The sequence below is a fragment of the Strix uralensis genome, chromosome 20, assembly GCF_047716275.1.
Source record: "Strix uralensis isolate ZFMK-TIS-50842 chromosome 20, bStrUra1, whole genome shotgun sequence".
Classification (NCBI taxonomy): Eukaryota; Metazoa; Chordata; class Aves; order Strigiformes; family Strigidae; genus Strix; species Strix uralensis.
In genome coordinates, this window is record NC_133991.1 from 12558457 (window position 1) to 12578050 (window position 19594).

At 46.5% G+C, this 19594-nt stretch overlaps 1 protein-coding gene across 26 annotated transcripts in view; it reads right to left on the reverse strand.

Moving 5' to 3' along the window:
* The window catches only part of MSI2 (musashi RNA binding protein 2), a 255858-nt gene that overhangs the window by 162782 nt on the left and 73482 nt on the right, over positions 1-19594 (reverse strand). For all 26 annotated transcript variants that reach the window (XR_012631757.1, XR_012631754.1, XR_012631755.1 and 23 more), the window contains exon 6: positions 5998-6090. Coding sequence is in view for 21 of the 26 variants with exons in the window: in XM_074890669.1 (XP_074746770.1) it covers positions 5998-6090 (93 nt within the window). In the remaining 5 variants the exon portion in view is untranslated. The remainder of the gene's footprint in view (positions 1-5997; positions 6091-19594) is intronic.

Below are 19594 nucleotides of genomic sequence, written 5' to 3' on the forward strand. Positions count from 1 at the left end.
AAGAACTTGTCAAACCAAAAAAATGACTTTTCTGCAAAGCAAATACTTTAAGAATAGACCATGCATGTATCCTATTGACCATTAAATCTACATATCAATGTCCAACAGATGTAACAATACAATTCAAACTGTATGCCAAGTCTAAATTAACTAAGCTTTCACTTTCATACAAGTAAAATTCCTCGCACCTCCTGACTCTGGCCTTAGCCCCAGCTCCACACAGATTTCCAAATCCCCCCCAAATGAACCCATGGCGAGAAAACCACCTTTTCTCATGCTAACAACTCTATTGTAATAACATCTTCAGAGGCCATACTCAAGGTCTCAGGGAAAAGTAAACCACTGGAGTGCTTAATACTACAACGGCGCATTAACTCGTTCACACCCAGACAGCCTTGCCAAACAAGGAGGAGTTTTCTCTCATGTTTTCTTGATTTATATTTTCACAGCTGTCAGAGAGGAAAGCATGTAGGAAGCAAGTTATGTAAACCACCCGATTAGGCTGAAACCCTCAGTGTGGATCACACCTCCTTCCTTCTCCCCCCTCCCAGCACACTTACACAGAGAAAGCAGAGGGACTTCATTACAAAAGATTATTTTTTTGAAGGCTGAACTGGTCATTATTTGCATTGCCGTCTGTGTTATAATGCACGACATTGTACAACCAAAGAAGGAAATTCTCATTCTCACATTTTGCTGTCTGCAGCCTCACTGCTTTCAGTTTTCGTTTTCTTGCAAGACAGCACTACAGCTCTGCGAAGGTGTGCCTGGAGCAAAGACGGCCTTGGAGGAGTTACTCTCCTCTCACTTGCTTAACTGCCACTAGACAGTAAGTCATGGCTACAGAAGGCAGACATGAGAAAATTATAAGCTTTCAAAAGCTCCACAGTTTCATGGCAAAAAAACCAACACCAGAAGCTAGGTATTATTATTCCACCGGTCTGTTCTGCACTTCACAGGAAATAACGAGTGACTATACAAAACATTTCGGATCCAGAGAGGTAAATCAGAAATCCTGTCTTGCTTCAAAATTTCCAAATCTTCAAAACCATCCTTGAGGAAACAACATATTCCAGGCAAAGTTGAAACATGCCTATGATTTGTCGGAGGGACCTCGTGGCAAGCCAGAACAGAAAACAAAATTAATGCCCAACTTCATCTGAAAATTTGAAATAAAAAGCAAATGCCACAGTCCCCTTCCCCAGAAGTGATTTTAGGATTGCTGCGAATGAAAAAATGTAGAGCCAGTGCTCCTACTTTGAGATTTTAAGTAGTAAAACCGCTGGGGCCACCAACACAAGCACTGCTTTTCTAGCAGTTTGAAATAACAATATGTAAAAATATTGTTTTCCACAAAACTATTTCACACACCTTTAAAAAAATCACCATTCTTTTTCAAAAAAGTATAAATTTAAATGTATTCTCTCCCACACAAGAAAACCTGATTTTTCTACAAGAACAGTCATGTATGGGCTGATCTAATAGCTCGAGACAACTGAAACGTACCTTTAACATAACTCTGTTCCCACCATGCTGGAAACAGGGGCTGGCGGGACACAGTAGCCTTTTCATTCAAAGGACTGTTCCCACCAAGACCGATTACAGTATTTCAGTAAGAAGATTTTTACTCAGAATTCTGTTTCGATAATTGGGCCAGAAAGTGTAGCTGGAGCCCAACCACATTAACGTATCAATTAATGCCTGCACGCAATCGTTTGGCTTCGTAAGCTCATCAGGCCTCCCCTCCAACCCCCGTCCCGAGCCTGGCTCACACCCCACCAGGGCAGCCTCAGCGTGGAGGGGGGGACTGGCAGCTGGAGCACCGAAAGGGTTAAAATCCCATGTCAAACAGCAAGTCCTGGCTCCAGACCAGAAGGGACATGGGAACCAGGGCAGCTGAGTTATAAAGGCCTTATTGTAGCAGCCCACTGGATTGGAAATGACTTGTAGGCCTAATGAAACAAAACTTTGGCAGTAAAACAGAATGAAAGGAATGAGACAATAAAAGAGAGGAACAAAGGGAGCAGAGTTGTTTCAGCTTAGGAAAATAAGCTCACTTTGTTGTTGGGAAAAGCCAAAGCCGATTAGGATAAACCAATGACTAGGCATAAGTCTTCCAAACTAATTACACAGTTCGCCATGTGAAGTATAATTGCAAGTCGCAAAATAAGGACTACACTACTTTCACAGGAGCTCTATAAAGGGAGCATTACCTAGTAAAAAACGAACCCTAAGAAGTCCCTTATCATCAGTCACTTGCAGCTTAAAAGGTGCAGAACGTGCACGTCCTGAGAGAAGTGCAAATCATGAGCGTTTGGGGGCTTTCTTCTGCTGGTCCCAGTCCTCTGGGTGAGGCTTCAAGAGGCTGTTGCTTCTTTTATTTTTCCTTTTTTAAATGACACCAGAAGCCTTAAAGACTCCAACCTGTCCTGATCTCAGAAAGCACAACCTTGCTTACGCTTCCAGAAAGCCATAAAACAGGTAAATCTGCAGCCACAGCCCTGCTGATGGCTCAGGGCACTTGTGGCCCCTCCAGAGGGGAAGAAAGCGCAGCCCCATCGCTCTCCCTTTTGGATCTCACTTCTAGCACTTTCTCATTTAAATTCTTTTAAAACTTGGTCTTAACAGCCAGCTTTTCACACACAAGGGCAACGCTGCAGACCCTGGATGGGTTAACACGGCCGGTGAATTTATTTTGTTTGCAAGAATGTTTGAAACATCTTTGACTGAAATAACAGAGGATCACAGAAACAACTGCATTAGACTACCAGGATTAGGTAGTAAGACAATGGCTTTTTTTTTTCCCCCCCTTCTGATTGTAAATGGTTATGGCTCAGTTTGGAGGTTTTTTCCCTGGCTGAGCCACCTCACGTCCTCCTGTGGATCCCGCTCCCTGAAACCACTGGAAGGAGAAGCCTCAACCCCAAACTCTCGCTCAGAAATGCCTCCCAGGGCTGCCGGCCTTGGGCCCAACGCTGCCCTTACTGGAGGTGCTGGGCCACGCTCCCTGCCTGCCTGCACCACAGCCACCCGCCCTCAGCACCCAGACCCCCCTCCTCGGCACCTGGACCCCCCCCCGCGCCTCTCTGGGGAGCCCCACAACAATGGTACGTGCACAGGTTCAGCATCACCAGCTCTAAGCATTCAGCAATCATGAGGCTGTTAATTACTGCTTCGTGCCCGTTCTGTTAAACCTTTTGGCTTCTCTCAGGTAATTTTTCCCAGTCTTCCTCTGCAGCTTACAGCAACTAGGGATGCCCGTCTTCGCAAAATGAAAGCTGAGACTCCTACAGATCCTGGGCTTTACAGAAAGAAAAAAATAATCGCTATCAGAAATTTCATGATCAAAGTCTCAGGAGTTATCATTACCACGTAGTTTGGTACTCTAAAGGGCAGGCATTTTCACTGGTGAAGTCAGGGAAGAGGGTTTATTAAAGCAGTCTTCTCTTTATTGGAGAAAAAGGTTCTGGCATTTACTTTTCAAAAAGCTGCAGTTTCAAATTCAACACTTTAGGCCCTTGCCTGCCAACTCCAGTTAAATGAGCGAGCCTGCCCGGCCCCAAAGCTCGGAGCTGTTCTAACCACGTCGTGTATTTTGAGAGCTACCTCCAGTTACCAAAACAACCTCCCCTGGTTGCACAGTTCTTCTCTGCAGCAAGTACAAACAGGATTTCAAGAATCACAGCAGTAGGTAAGCAATTTTTTCCACACCAATAAATAAGCTCAGCATTTCAAAGAGCAAGTCACCTGAGATGCTCTTATCAAATATGGGCGGCTCCTCTACACATTGATTATGTAATGCAATTTTCTTTATTTTAAGAAGGCACTAAGCAAAAGCAAACCTTGCCAATCAATCACCATGCACTGTTTGCGCTGCAATGGCTTGTGCACTAAGTGTCACCAGTCCCTGCCACGAAGAGCTTGCAATCTGAGCAAGCAAGTCCAGGAAAGCTGGGGAAGCGGAATGGAGAAGGAAGCTGCTCCTACAAGGTCCCACAGGGCCAGTCCTGGGTCACCACATCCGAACCAGCATATTAACGAGTCTTCTCATTCAGCTGGACCACAAGCCTCCACTTCCTAGGGTCGTTAACTAGCTCTGCATCTTCTCACCACTAGAGCCTTGGGGAGAACCCCCTCAGAACACCCCACAAACCACAGTGTCTCAGCTGATGAACAGCAAAGTGCAGCAGAGAGACCTTGAAAACCTGCGTGCAAGGTCGAGTCACTGCGACACAGCCAAGAAGCCTCTCCTCCAAAACGCCACCGACTTCAAACTCATCTCCTTTCCATAAGCTAGAACAGGGAAGCGTGAAACAGGGATGCAACTGGAAAAGGCCACCTGGTATCACAAGCAACAAGCCCCGTGAGCCCGAGTCCAACTGGACCACGCGGCCTCGGCAGGACACCACCTCTGCCAGAGGAACGGGTTCCAGACTTGAACGCAACTTGCGCCGTTATTTTCAGCACCTTAATTTTTTAGCCCTCAAATTAAGACACTTGAAAAAAAAAAAATATTTGATTTTCCAAAAGTATTGCCTTTGGAAAGCCAGACCTCTCTTAAGCTATCTCACTCAAGATAGGCAGAGCACGAAAGCAGAACTGAAGCATCCCGAATCACCAGTCACTACCGAAAAACGCAGCCTAGTTGTCTGCATTCTCAGGGACTGTAAAATTGCAAGCATGAAACTACCAGATGGTGAAATTAAAAAGACTATATTAAGACAGCATCCAGACAATATGCAAAGCACTTATACTGAAACTATTATTAACTTCAAAAATACAGGTTAGAGTTCTGCAATTAGAAGTAACTACAGAAGAAACATCCAAAAGCTCATGTAATCCTTCAATAAAAGGCTCAGCAGGCTGTAAACATCCTGCCGGAATCGAAGATTATTATTGAAAATAAAATGAATGGTTTGCAAAACAACTATCAATCCAGCATAGGAACAATTTATAAACTTCCCTCCTCAGCCCTCCACAAAGTACTGCCTGGCCAAGGCTTTTCAGGGCAGATAAAAGAAACATAAACTAACGACAAGGAATGGGAGCTGCTTTGCTTTGGGACATCCTGCTGCGTCCTCATGCAATTATGCATCTAAATCATCAGTTGATGCACTCCAAAAGGCAGGAAGCGAGCTGTATGGAGCCCCATGGCCGGGGGGGCTGGCAGGAGTCTCCACGGAAGGTGGTACCACAAACTGCTCTCAAAGCAGACGGCTCTGTGAGCTCTTCACCTCAGCAACTCCTGACCGAGCAGCCAGACACTCTGGGGACCTGGGAAGCTCTGTGGAAGTTGGTGGCACTAAGCTCCAGCCAAAGCCTGGACTGGGGGCTTTCAGCTGGTCCATCATGGAAAAGACTATTCTGACAAGGTTCAGGTTTCCTCCTGTGCGTAAACGTGGTGCATTTTTGGTTTTGGGTTTCTGGGGTTTTGGGGGGTTGTTTTTGTTGGGTTTTTTTAATGATGTCAGGAGTCTAAATATATTTCTACAGGATCTTGCATAAGGACTTTTTAATAAGAAATTAAATGGATATTCTAGTGACTTCCATATTACTCTTGCTATTCACATGGTTCCTTCAGGCATTTTCACAGCTTAATGAGCTCTCTCAAATATGTCTATCTGCTCCTTTTGCCACTGGAATCAGAGGTAAACAGAAGGCTGATTTTATGGAGAAGACAACTGTGTAATCATTCAGCTAAGGGTCAAATTCTTCCTGAACATACACAAATTCACCTCCCAATTATTCTTTTTTCTTTAATGAAAGTAAACAGTGGTGGCAATGTTGTACACATACACATGCAACAAACAGAAAAAGGAATTCCAGAAGCGATTCCAGAGGCTTTGAGAAATTACACAGAAAGGCAAAAAATGTGGCCCTCCTTTGAGCATAGGCCTCATCGCACTTTTGCTTTTCAAAACACACTTTAAGAAGAAACAAAAAAAAAAAAAAAAAAAGAATTCAAAATATGTGGTGCTCACTTGGGCAGGAACTTACCTTGCCAAACTGTTCAAAGTATTGCTTTACGTCTTCCACTACTGTATTAGCCGATAATCCACCTACAAATATTTTCTTTGTTCTTGTGACCATCTGTAAGAAATTACAAGACAAGCATACGGTTTAACCAGATTATTTCAAACAATATGTGGAAAAAAGACATATTCTTCAGATGCCATCCCTAACCCAGTTAATGAGAATACTTCTTTACAAAAGCAATTCAGATTCTATTTGATTAGATACTTCTTTTTTTCTTTGTCTTGTTTTGTTTTTATTTGAGAAATGGCTGAGTAAAGACACTCAATAACAACTCTAGCCCCCGGATATTTTTTTTTAATAAATGATTTTTATTGTGCTTCTCAATGCAAATATAAGTGAAAAAGGAGTCCAAGTGTCATATCCTTATAGCTACTGTCTCAAAAAAGACGTGCCATTTCCCCCCCCCTTTCTTCCTAAAGACAGAGTGCATGCTCTTTGGCAGACAAAAGGTAATTGCATCAAATCGAAAAGATGTGTTATTAAGTTTCTGTGGGTCGGTTTAAAAGGAACTTGCACAGTTACTTTAAAAATAATCATATGACGAAAGACAGCAAGAGCTACCGATGCAATCCTCTAGCTGCCACAAACACATTTCAGCTGAAATGCTGCCAGTATCCCTGACCAGGGGCTGGATCAGGCCCTTCAGAAACCCCTTCGTGTTCCCCAAGACCCCAGCTGAGCACCCAGCTCTGTTTGCTGACCCACAGGCACCGGAGGTTGGTCCAAGGGGAAGGCGAAGGGACGGTGCTGTTCTCCCTGGAGACCCCACTATCAGATAACCCGTCATCCATGACCTGCAACGCAGGATCCAGCCCAGGGACCCAAACCCCAAGGGCAGCAGGGGAAACTGGTGTCGTTGGCGGGCTGATCCCAAACCACTTGACCCTTGTGGGCCAACCTAAATCAAGGGAGAGCCCAGACAGAGCTGTCAGCACGCTCCGAGGGGGCAGGCGTCATCCCCAGACGCTCGGACAGAGGGAAACGTCCCGACTTACAACTGGAGACAACTAATTAGCACCCAACCCCACCACAGAGAGACGTCTGAGAGTCAACACTGCATGTTAACTCAAGAAACCAACAAACACATCAATAAAATTCATGTATTGAAACACTTGAGTTTGTTTTCTGTGTGACAGAAACTGGCTGAAGCAGCCAACTCAGAAAGACTGAAGGGAAAAAATGCCCCTTCGCTCCAGAATTGGGACTTGCCTGGTTAAATAACAGCCAGGGAACACTGAAGCAATGCAAAGGGAACAACACCGGGCAGTCGGCCTGAGACACGACTGCTGCAGCTGCTCAGTGCAGAGCCTGGATTTCTCTCACTTTTTTATTTTTTCACTAAAAACGAGATGCATTTTATGATTGTCACCGAAGGTCGCAAGCTGCAGCCCAGCACTGAGGGTCACCACACTCCCGCAGTGGGACGGCCACCCCAACACGCTGGGGGCTCCCCCATGGCTCTGCCCCCACACCACGGGCCCCGGTCACACCTATCAGACCCTCCCTCCGAGAGCAGCGGCGCTCCCAAAACCAGCAGCGGCCAAGTGGAGCTGCGGTGACGAGCCGTGCTTGCGGCTGCGGGCAAAGCCCTCGCAGAACTGACACACTGAACAAAAAGCTTGGAGTAGCCCCAGATTCTCTCAGCACAGAACAAATTAAACATCACTCCTGTCTCCACTGCCATTCAAATTAAACAGAGTAGATATTTCCCTTCAACGGCCCCTAACCCTGCTTTACAGAGCTTCGCTTTATTTTTTCTTTTCTTTTTTTTTTTTTTTTTTTTTTAAGTTAGGAAGAAAAGAGAGGAAAAAAACAGTGTAAAAATTCAATTATTTTTTCCTGGCTGCAATCTAGGACTCCGAAATTGAAGCCCAAGCATATATTTTTCTGTAGAAAATTGTCATTTACAAATAAAGAATTGGCTAAAGCCGACTTGTAACTAAAGGATTTTGCAGGGCTGTCAAGAGCCCTCTGCCTGCCAGCATCTGATTTAAGATCAGGCCAAGCTTCTGTTGTCATACAAAAGCAGGAGGAAAGCAATTATTCTAAAGCAATATTTGAAATTATCATCATTTTTATATTTGACCAAGAAAGAAAGAAAGAAAAAGAGAGCGACTTCTTTTAGAAGCAAGATTGAAGGTTAACGAAAAAAAAAAAAAAATACTACTTTGTTTCAATAGCTTCAGTCAAAGAAAATATTGGTAATGACAAGCAAATTCACAACATTTTAATGCCTAGAGATGTGTTGCGAGATGGGAAATGGTTTCAGAAATCAGCTCTTTGGTAAAAAAAGTGAAGCACAAAATTAAGTCTGCTTTTACAAGCTATGTTCTCCTGAAGAGACGGTTCAATTGCTTTGTTACACATATTCCCCTCAGCAAAGGAGCAAAAGTAACGTGTAGCCTTGGCAATCCCTCCTATCCCGACGTGCCTCAACAGGAGATTTCGTTGCCTTCCTTTTGCCCGTGGCACCAGGTACTGGTGTGCCCCCACACTTGCCCCAAGGAGTCACTTCCTCACCCCATCACCTCCGCGGAGCCAACGACCCCCCGCAGCCCAGCAGATGCGGCTGTGACCGAGGGGCAGGTTTGGAAACGGCCTTTCCCCGTAAGGACACGGACGCGCGCAGCGGAGGGAAGCCAGGCAGCCCGCTCACCGCGGTGCCACGACAGGCTTCCCGCTCCCATTTCGCCCCGGAGCGCCTAGGAGAGCCCCGGCAGACGAGAAGAGCTGCCGTTTGTGCTGGAAACACCCATTTCTTTCTCAAATATTAATGCCAGGTAGACCGCTGCGCGCAGCTGACTTGTCTGTGCTGGTACAGCCTCACCAATTTTCAATTTTTAGATAACTGCAGCGGGATTCAGACCAACTGGAAAGCAAGCCCGCGGCTCCTGCTCCAACCTGCAAAGCCTCTCTCGTTAGCCGAGCAGGCGAGCGGGGAGCCAAGGCCTCGCCGGGGTGAGAACCAGCGGGCGCCGCGGGCCTGCTCCGCACCGGGCTCCCGGCCTCCCGCCAAGCTGAGCGGAGCTTTGCTCCGGACCCACAGAGCACAGCCTGGGAGCCTAATGGCTAAAGGTTTGCAAACGTATCAGCCAAACCTGACAGAGCATTCCAAAGACATTAAAAAAAAAAAGTATTCACTAACTCAAGGATTCTGCTACACCAGGGACACCTTCTGTGTAGATCAGCCACTGAATCACCAATAAAAAAGATTTTAAAACACATCAAATTGCCAGGACGAAGCTCATCCACACATGAGTTCTGAGAAAACTGACGTTAGCTAGAAAAGCCCCAAACGGCTGCGAGGGCACAGGAGGAGAGACCACCTTATTTCTCACCAAGTACCCTCAGCAGGAGACGGGGCACCGACACCGACAGGCTTCTGGTTCCTCCCAGTGAGTGATGCTCTTTACTATCTGATACAATATTCTCCACCACCACCCCCCAAATCCATGCTTGTTTCAGGGAGGAGAAACAGAGGGTTAAAAAGTATTTAATTAAGCACACTTAGCACTGTTTAGTAAACATTAAAGATGACAAATGACCAGAGGCAGGAACAACTGAGCCAACTGAAGAGTTCCTCTTTTAAAAATTAAAAGGTTTTTTTAAATCATAATTTCTCATTTGACTCAGAAAACAAAGCAACATTATCTTCAACCAAAAAAATCTGTAATTTTATAAAAACATTTATGTATACATCTAAGAAAAAGACTCATTATAAAAAAATATTTTATTATAACAAAAGCCCAAAACTTAAGAGTCCCCAAGCCTGAAGTCTCTCCAACGAAAGTCACTGAAGATTTTTATCTTTTCCTGCGAGTAAATTTAGAATCTGCTTTCTGGAGGTTGCCTACAGTGGGGGCTCTCCCACACAGAGCAAAAGGGAGTCGCCCGCGGTCATTTTGGGTTCGGTCCCTCAGACAGCAGCTCCATCTGCTCTTCGCCTGGGGTGGGAAACGGCAGTGTTTGGGTAATAGGAAGTGATTTGTGTGAATCAATCACAAATCCATGTTTTATGAATGACTCCAAGAGGTCTAGGTCACTTAGAAACCACAATACTTCCAGCTCCATGTCTTTGGTTTTAATTTGCAGTATAATATATCTATCATTCACTATGGCAGGGCTCTGCAAAATGCAGATATTCAATGGGTTTGGAGCTTTTGTATACTGAAGGTGTCTCTCTCTCGCTGCAGAAGGAATCGACAGGGGAGAGTTAGATCTAACGCTGGTTATAAAGTCCGTTAATTGTAAGTACCTGCAGAATTGCTTTGTTTGTATACTGTGTTAGTGTTGCAGTTAATCAAAACACATGTGATTACTACTGCGAAGAGTCATTCAAGGTTACAATCTCTTTATTGGCTTGGCTTTTGAAAAATACATTCGCCTTTGTGTTCTGAAACTGAGCAAACGCTTCAGGTGGTGCAGAAGCAGGAAAAACCCACTCTGCTTCAGCAAGACAAGTCTGCTATTTTATGCCACTTTTTTGCAAGGTTAAGGCTGGAATTGGATCAGTTTGGGGCATATCTGGTAAATCTTCTCTAAACAACAGGCTGAAGACACAGTCTCTGGAGACAAAAACCCTGTCCCGCACAAACGCGTCAATACGCTACGTGAGCTAAAACCAACCAATCTGGGTAAAACATAGGAACTGCAGTTTTGTAAAGTCAGAGCCTCCAGTTCAGTGGCTGTTAACATCCTCGCATACTCATGTACCAACTCTGTTCTTCACCTTCTTGGTGGGTTCACACCCGCACCCCCCCCCGAAACTGTCTTATTATCACGACTATTAAAAATGAATAAATGGGTTTTTAAGCTCCTAAAGTATTTTGCAGTATTCCCATAATTTCAAACTCTCAAGCAACAAGCATCCACTACTCCCTTCAGACGAGCCAAGGCCCAGTCTATGTTTAACTTCAGGGTACTGGTTTTACGGGTCATTTCCCCAGTTCTCTGTGCAGTCTCTTTCTGCTGTGTTCCCCCCAGTTTCAGTGAGGAGCCCCTGCCCTAGGAGCTTGGAAGGGATGAGCGCTCCCAGCCAGCCAGCAGAGAGGGGACCGAGTGCGTCCCTGGCAGGTCTCGTTGCAAAGTAAAAAGCTTGTGCTTTGAAACTGGGCTATGCAAAGGTGCAGGCGCAATTAGAAACAACCTGGGCAAATGTAGGCGGCAGCAGAGTCAGAAACGCCGGGATAGTCGGTGTCATCACGTCTTTGCTTGAAACAGGACAACCTTCTAAATGAGCAGCCGCTCTGCAAAGGCAAGAGGCAGAGACAGGGGCTGCAGCAAACCGACACACACGAGGCTCAGCAACACCCTGCACACGGGTGCATGGACTCTGCTCGGGTGCAACCCAGCACGGCTTTGCATCCTCAACTTCTCAATATGGTGGAAGCAGACTTAGAGTACTAATAGTGAATCTGCATCGCAAATCGCTGAAATTAGCATTAATTTCAGATTAAACTAATTATGCATATATAACTGTTTCCCAGAGCACTTTCCTCTTTCTTGTACGATAGCGTGGATGTGTGGGTGCACGTATATTCCAGCTTGCTCACCTAATCTGCAGTTTGACATTTCATCATTTCTAATGTATCCGCCTTCTAAATAGGTTTATAATTGGAAAAATCATCTTTGGTATATATGCTGAACTGCATTTTATACCCCATTGTGTTGTACATTCAAACTACAGCATTTCTTCTAATTAAAAACAACAATAACTCATGTAATGGGGGAAGTGATCTTGTTAACTAAATTGCTAGGCTTCTTTGGCAGAGCACAAACCATAAGCAAAAATTCTCCAGGATTTTTTTTTTTTTTGCCTCCGGGATCCTCACAGCAAGTTCCAAAAAGCTATTAAAAAACAAACTGAAACATGATGCAAAGCCCACGATGAAAAAGGCAACGGTGACTGAAAACTGCCAACCTTTCCCCATTCACCAAGTGCGAGAACGCTCCAGGAACCAGCCCCTTCCCCAATACCCCGGTACGGCTGACAAACGCGGGACACGTTTTGCTGAGCACCACATACCATCGGCTAGCAAATATTAGACTCTCCAGCTCCACCACAGCAAGAGGAACTCAATCCTGTGCAAAGGCAGCACGGCTTTACATGCCACGTACAACATGCTTAAGTATTCAAAATAGGATTTCAGCGAGACTTAAACGGTGCAAATACCTTGTGCCTGACCCCTGTGCATGCTAATGTCATCCTGTGAGAACCGACTCAAGCTACAGAAAGGTATGCGGGAATGAAAGAGCTCTTTAATCCAAACAAGCAACACAGATTCTCAGCGGGGTAAATCAGTTCCCTTGATTTCTGTGGAAAATACAGATGGGTTGTATTCTCCCAGTCCATTCATAAATGAAACTGTTAACTTAGTCCCTGCTGTATTCCTAGTTTTTGGCTGTCTTTGGCTTTGCTGTTAACTTTGGGAGGGTCACTTTTTGGCTGGTGGTTTATTTTTCTCCCTCGGTGACTATGGTATCAGCAGGAGGCAGAACACACAAAGTGATTTTTGTATGACAGATTGAATTGGCAGCAAATCGCCAAAGCCATCCTTGGAGTTTCACAAGCAAGTCTGGCCTGGCTCCAGCAGAGCCCTTCCTGGTCATCTCCCTGACTACGACCAAGTTCAACTCTCTCGTTTGCCCCCCCTGGGAAGACCAGCCCCTCCTTCACTCACAGGTACAGTTAAGCAACAGCAGCCCGTTTTTGGTTTTAATTTGCAGTATAATACATCTGCATGCCCCAGCCATGCCCCCAGGAAGGGGCCCTCCCCAGAAGAAGGGTTTGCAGTCCAGGCAGGAGCACCCCATACCGCCCCCCCCAGGCACCCTGCGACCCCCCCCAGGCTCTCCAGGCACAGCGACATGCACCACCACGAAGAGCTCCCTTCATGGGAGATCCCATCTCCTGAAAATTAGCCCCAGCTGTGAGAGCTCAGCATTTTTTTGAGCAAAATCTGGCTTCAAGCTTCATATCAAAAGATACAGTAAAATTCACCAGAGCCAGACTTCACACCCTCCAGAGAACAGGAATAGATCACAGCCCCCCAGCCTCACTATAACCAGTTATATCATATCCCTTCGGGCTGCTCCCTTCCACTGTGCTCTAGTTAACTCTTTTATGGGTTACAGAAGCAAGGAACAGAGGCAGGAAGGGGGGAACAGAGAGAAAAATCTATTTAAATCCCCCTGGTTGCTTTAGCTCCTCATGCACGGTACAGTAAGGAAGGTAACTGAATGTTCGCTGAGCACAGACAACTTACCTAACATGCCTGCCTGATTACCGTTCAGCAGTGCTTAAAAACTGCATTAATAAGTTTAAATGAAGATAATTATTTTTAAATGAATACATCTCAGGACCACAAATGGAGATCAGTGCCCAATGTGACTACGTACTAGGGGTGGGATTTTTGCAATGCCCATGTAATGTAGGGACAAAGGTCCCAGTGGGAAGCAATTAAGACTCTGGTCCTAAATCTACAGGCTACTGGCAAAACTTCACCTTGCACAGGCAGAAAGAGAGACACAGAGAGAGAGAGAGAGAGAGAGATGGCGTTCTGCCCAGGGAGCTCACATTCAAAGAGAGAGCAGCAATATTTGCTGGGAACACAGCATTAACTGACCATTACAACGCTCATCAATTCCTCTATTTATATTATACTGTCTGCTGGAAAGAAACATCATGTGCCATACCCAAAATACAACCACAAGACTTGTGTCCTCCACAAAACATACAATTGTGAAAGAACCTGTTTACAAGGACACGTTCAAGGTCAATTTGGAGGAAGGCTCTACAGGTGAAGCAGGATGGACTAAAGTGGGTCAAAGTGGGAAACCAAGCTAAGCAGCTTCCAAAACATACCCAAGTCCTCATTTTTTAATCTGGAACAATGCAAGGCGAAAGCAAGCAGCCGTCCTTGCTTTCCCAAACCCGGGAGGGGTATTGCAGCAAGACAGACACTGCTCAGAGGCTGGATGTAGCAGTCAGTGGCATTTTCTTCCACCGAACTGCGGGCTCCCTCCCCCGTACAGGCTGCACTGCTGCAGAGCTGCTGAAAGCCAAGATTTGTGTGGGGCTCCACAATTAAGAGCGGCTGAGGGCCTGCCCCCGAGGACAGCTGATCACAAAGGCCAACGATTTCAAAAGCTGTGTGCCTGGAGCTGGATGCCAAAATCCATACTGAGGCACTTAAGTGGCCTAATTTTTCCAGGTCCTGCAGCTCCCATTGACTCAAAACCCTCATCCAACAGCCCTCACAATATTTTTGTGATTTGAGTCATACCAACCCAATTAAAACCTATAAGTCTGTTAGAGCAAAAGCAGTAGGCAAAATTGAGTAAGTACCTTCAATTGTTGCCGTATTTGCATACAGCTGCAGCCGCTGCCCGAAGCGTCGCCAGCTCCCAGGCGCTGAGGCACAAGGGCAGACGTTCCCACTGGCCAACCTCAAGCCAAATGGCTCGTGGAAGCTCGGAGACGACCCTGAGCTGCTGCCTACCGACCAGGTGGGTTGCCCAAGCCCATGAAGCCACACTGCCACGTCACGGCGGTCAGCCAGGGGCCCAGACACGGATCCTGCCCAGGCCTCTCCCATCGGTAGGCACTGCTGCTGGACAAGCTGCCAGAGGGCAAGGCGTCGACGGATTTGCAGGGGACGTGCTCTCATCCTACGGGCAAAAACTCATGTTTCCTCCTTTGGCGGCTCCAGACTTACCTCTGAAGTTGGGAGAGCACGCAGCGGCAGTTACACTGCTCAGCCAGCCGTACCCTTTAGCATGCAGGCAGCTTGCTCTGTCAAAATGCCCAAAAGCACGTGGTTCTGCAGCTAGAATGGCTTTTATGGTGCTGCCAATGAACCTTTCCTTAAGCATGTGCTTACAAAAAGGAGACGGAACAAATGTATTCGGAGGTTTAACACAGTGTTAAATAGCTCAGTCCAATTCAGAGACTAAGGAAAGTGCACATTCTGTAAGAGTTTATAAATCCTTCCAGCTCCAAACACTGAGGTCACTCCAAAAAAAAGTTTATTGCCTCTACAGTGCAGAAAGCACGACATAATTTAAATACTTCTAAGTTAGTATCAACTAATTTTTCATGATAATCCTGTCAAATCAGTGATGAGAGCTCTCTGTTAAGATTCTAGATAATGTTCTGCTAAAACAAGAAAAATTCACAGGAAGAGAAAGAAATGTGTAAAGCAATTTACCTCCCTCCCAACATACTCCAGATGATTTCTCTGAAAAGAACAAATGGAAAACTTTAACCCTTAGCCTTGATTAATTTCATCTACATAATATAGATGCACATGGCAATCAGTTACTGATGAGCAAGTTTTACTTCATCTGCTGAGTCAAGCTAATGTCTATGCAACACGCTGCTTGGCTTTTTCACAAGGGTGATCTTTTCCTCTGATGCGAGACCACTGAAATCTTGCAAAATGTCCAGATTTGCCTATTACTGCTGTTGAAATACTTTCACAATTTTATGAAATGCTGCGTTTTCTTTTATCCTCTTCCCCACACACAAATGGGCTGGTGAATTGCAAGAATTACAGTACTCCCACCTTCATCTCACAAAAGAAAGATGTTTCCCTTGCCAGGGAGGGAACCCACCAGCCATTATGAAAGCAACATAGTTGTCGCTCTAAAGCGGATCAAATAACCCTTGACTAGGAATAAAAGGGCCCCTGAGGAGCGGCATCGAGAATGAAGAGTGGAAGCAAGACAAGAGAAAACATTCGTACTTTTTCCAAAGGAAGGCAGCACCTCGCAGCTACAAGAGCTTGTCTCCCTTGTGTGATGTTTACTCACTTATTGACCACAGGGCAAGTCATTTTAGTCTCCGTAGGGCTGACGTATCAAAGAGTCTTGGGAGAAACTCAGCTGGAGACTGCAGGGCTCAGCATTTAAGCGTACATTTTAACTCACAGCATTTGTGGAAGCCTCATTAGGTTGAGTACGTTGCACAATCGAGTGCTATGTGCCTTGATTTCCACGAAAAGAAGAACAAAAATATATCCCCACAGCTCAATGGAGCCTGTGAGGCTTCACTCATTAAATGTCTAACCCGCTGAAAGGCTGATTTGAAGATGCTGGAATAGCGCAAGACATTGTTACTGACATTATTGTTATTAAAGGAAGAATAAAAAAATATTATTCCTAGCTAGGAAGGTCATACCAAACTACCAAGCAAGAGATAAATCAGCCAAGGCCTCCAAAAAAAGACATTATTTCTCCTTTACTCCAACATCTTAATGTGCATGACTTTTTTTGTGCTGGAAATATATTTCTATAAATCCTCCTCTACAGAAAGCTTTGCTTTCAGAAGGGGAAAAGTAGCAGATAAAATACTACCCATCAAAATGAACTCAAGTCTCTAGTAACATAACTAAATGTGTAATGTTACAGATGTTTTATAGCCAGGATGTCGGATCCATTTAGATCATTTTTACAAACCCGGCAAGAAATATCTCCCCAGCGCTGGAAACCATGCTAACAGGTCTTGGACCAATTGTTTATCCAAACAAAGATGCCGTCAGGGAACAACAATAACTCCTGACTAAAACTTGGAGGGCTCATTTCTCAGCCGTGTACCATCAAGACTGAGAGCCAGGAAAGGATGCCAGGCTCCAAGAGGAGCTAACATTAAGACACTGGGGCAGGAAAGGGGGTAAGCGTGAGCAGAAGTGGCAAAGGAGTAGGGGAGGATTACCAATAAAAACCAAACGAAGCAGTTAAGGACCGAGGGCAATTGCTGCGCCCCTGAGAGCGGGTATCTGCAGTCAGAGCTATCCCCTGCCTCCCCTCACAGGGCACAGCCATTCCCTTTCACAGACTCTGAGCCCCCCAAGAGCACCACTGAACCGTTCCGTAGCTGACAAAGGACCAAAGAGATGGCAACCACCTTGTTTCCAGAGCGCTCCTCCTCCTTGGCAGATCATCCTCCCGCTCTGCGCAGCAGGGCCAGGGGCTGTGAACTACCCGGCAGTAGGAGCAGGTCCAACAAGCTTCTTCCTAAGACCACCCTGCAACACTCCCAACACTTTCAGGGGCCAAGCACACCTCTTCTGGTGGCAAACGCCGTTATCACCAGCGTGCTTAAACCAACTCGTCTGGCACCAGCGCAAACTCTGCCTGCCAGGGGCTTTCATCCCTGCAAGTTCAGCAGCAGCTGCTGCTCCCCCTCAGCAGGACCCAGACCTCCTCCACACAGAGGGACCCCAGAGCCAGCACACCCCAAAGCCTCTGAAGAACTAGATGCAAAAAGTAGTCCTTGTCCAGGAGTAAAATAAGTAGATCTGACTGCAGCTGCTGCCAAGGAAAACCAAAGAAAAATGAGGGACAGCTTGATCTGCCTCAAACTTTATGTAGCCGTTGTTGTACAATGGCAGCAACATCAAAATGGCTCATTTATCCACAGCACATCAAACCCCAGAGCTGACACATTCCTTCCGTTCATTAGATAAGGAAACCAATGACCCACCGCCCTCCTACTACTATCGCCACTAAAGCAAACAGATCACTGGTTTCCACACCTGGAAGTCCTGCTGAGACCCAGGTGTGCAGACACGCCGTGACCCCACGAAGCGCAGCACAGCCCGAGGCTCCGCCAGCGCCCACAAACACCAGCCCCGGGGCATGGCTGCGAGGGGCCGCACCGCACAGCTGCCTCTCGCCAAACACAGACCCACCATCCACCTCCGACACACGCGAGAGTGACCAAACGGAAATCCTCAGCATGGCACCCCGAGAGCTGCCGCGGTACACGTGCACACGCTGCCCGCCCAGGCTGAGGGCACGGCCGTGACTGACGTATAGCTTTACTTTCAAAGCCCATTAGCAAGCGGTACCCAACACTGAAAGATTTATTACTCAGAATGATAACTGCCTCGCGCTGCGTTGTTTGTTAATTGTGACTAGCTTTGCCTTCAGAAGGGTAGGAGCCTAATAAATCAGTTATCTCCAGGAAGAATTTATTTAAAGCTGTTACCATTGTAAACCCAAGTACTTGGCAAGAGATTCTGTGAAAACGGATGTGTTTATACATTGGCATTTGGATGGCAGAACACACAGCGTGACTCAGCACCCAGGCTTTAACAAGACCATCTCTCAGCAAGACCTGGATGGGTTCAGGCAGACTTTTGTCCACCAGAACAGGCCAACTCCCGCACTCCCACGTGGGGCTGCGCCGGGACGATCTGAACTGCGCACCACTGGGCTTGGGCTTACCACACGCCAACTCCCCATGGCAGCTCAGGGGACGTGCAAAAGCAAGAGGGAATTAAGCCCAGCCCAACTTCAGGCACATGTAACTAAGCTCAGGCTCACCCTCAGCCCTCCAGCAGACGCAGCGAGGCGTGCTGCCCAGCTCCGTGCTACAAACCAGGTTGCAACCATGGTACAATTGATCATCGGGATAACCCCATCCCAGCTCCCTGTCCAAAGTGAGGATTTGGGGGAAAAGAAATGCACGACATGGAAGTGGAGGCTCCAGGACAGAAGGCAGAGCACCAGCAACCACATCAGAGCTCACAAAGACTCCCTGCTCCCTCTCAGCCAAGCGTGCGAATGATCTGAACATCTCACCGGCCAATGTCTCCAGCTCTGAGCCTGCCTGACCCCAGGGGGTCTCGCTTCAGAGATGCACTCGCCCACTCCTGGGTTAGGAGAAGGAACTCCCTGCAAATCATGACATCAAAACCACTGGTACTTTTGCACTGCGCCCCTCTCTGTTCCCAAACCCAAGGCTCCCCTTGTTCCAGCACTCACAAAATTCAGCACAGATAGTGGATTAAAAGAAAATTGTTGTCATGTTGACAGTCCTGTCATTTCTTTTTCTCCCTAGGGCTGCAAGACCTGCACAGCTCAAAGAAATCATTGCATTGTGGCATTTCAGTCACTAGCTCAGCCTCCCACCTGCTGAAGGGTAAGAAGAGGAGCTGCTGGTTTCTTCCTTCCCCACCAAGGCTCAGGAGCACAGTGCTGTGCTGTACAGGTGCCTTACCAGCACCCAGAGCAACCCTGTGACGACGAGGGCACTCCTCCTTACCCCATCTATAATACCAACAGGTCTCTAATAATGTTACTGAAAATAAGCGCTTGGCTGGAAACACGCTCCCTCACCGTCTTCCCCAGTACGAGAACTCTGCCAATATCAAAGACTGTCACAGCTCAATACACGTACAGACTTGAAAGTACCTCGATCATTACAACACTGCCAAAAATCTCACATAAAAAGGCCAAGTCACTGAGATGACTGGATTTCCAGGTCTGGCAGGACATGAAAAGCTGGGACAACTTCCCATGAACAGCCACTTGTGTAGTTTGACTCAAGCCAAATCTGAACACCATTAACATCTGCCTCCTGCCTGATACATGGGGATTGAGCTGCAGACCTCTAGAGCTAGCTCCTGCAATTTGAGCTTAAACTCTATCGCAGGAGAAGATATTCAGAGAACACAGTACCAGGAGGAAAGCAGCAACATCCCTGCCCTGTCACCTGTGCTCTTAGCAGTGGAGAAACCCACCTCAGCTTCAAGTCCCAAACCACAAACGA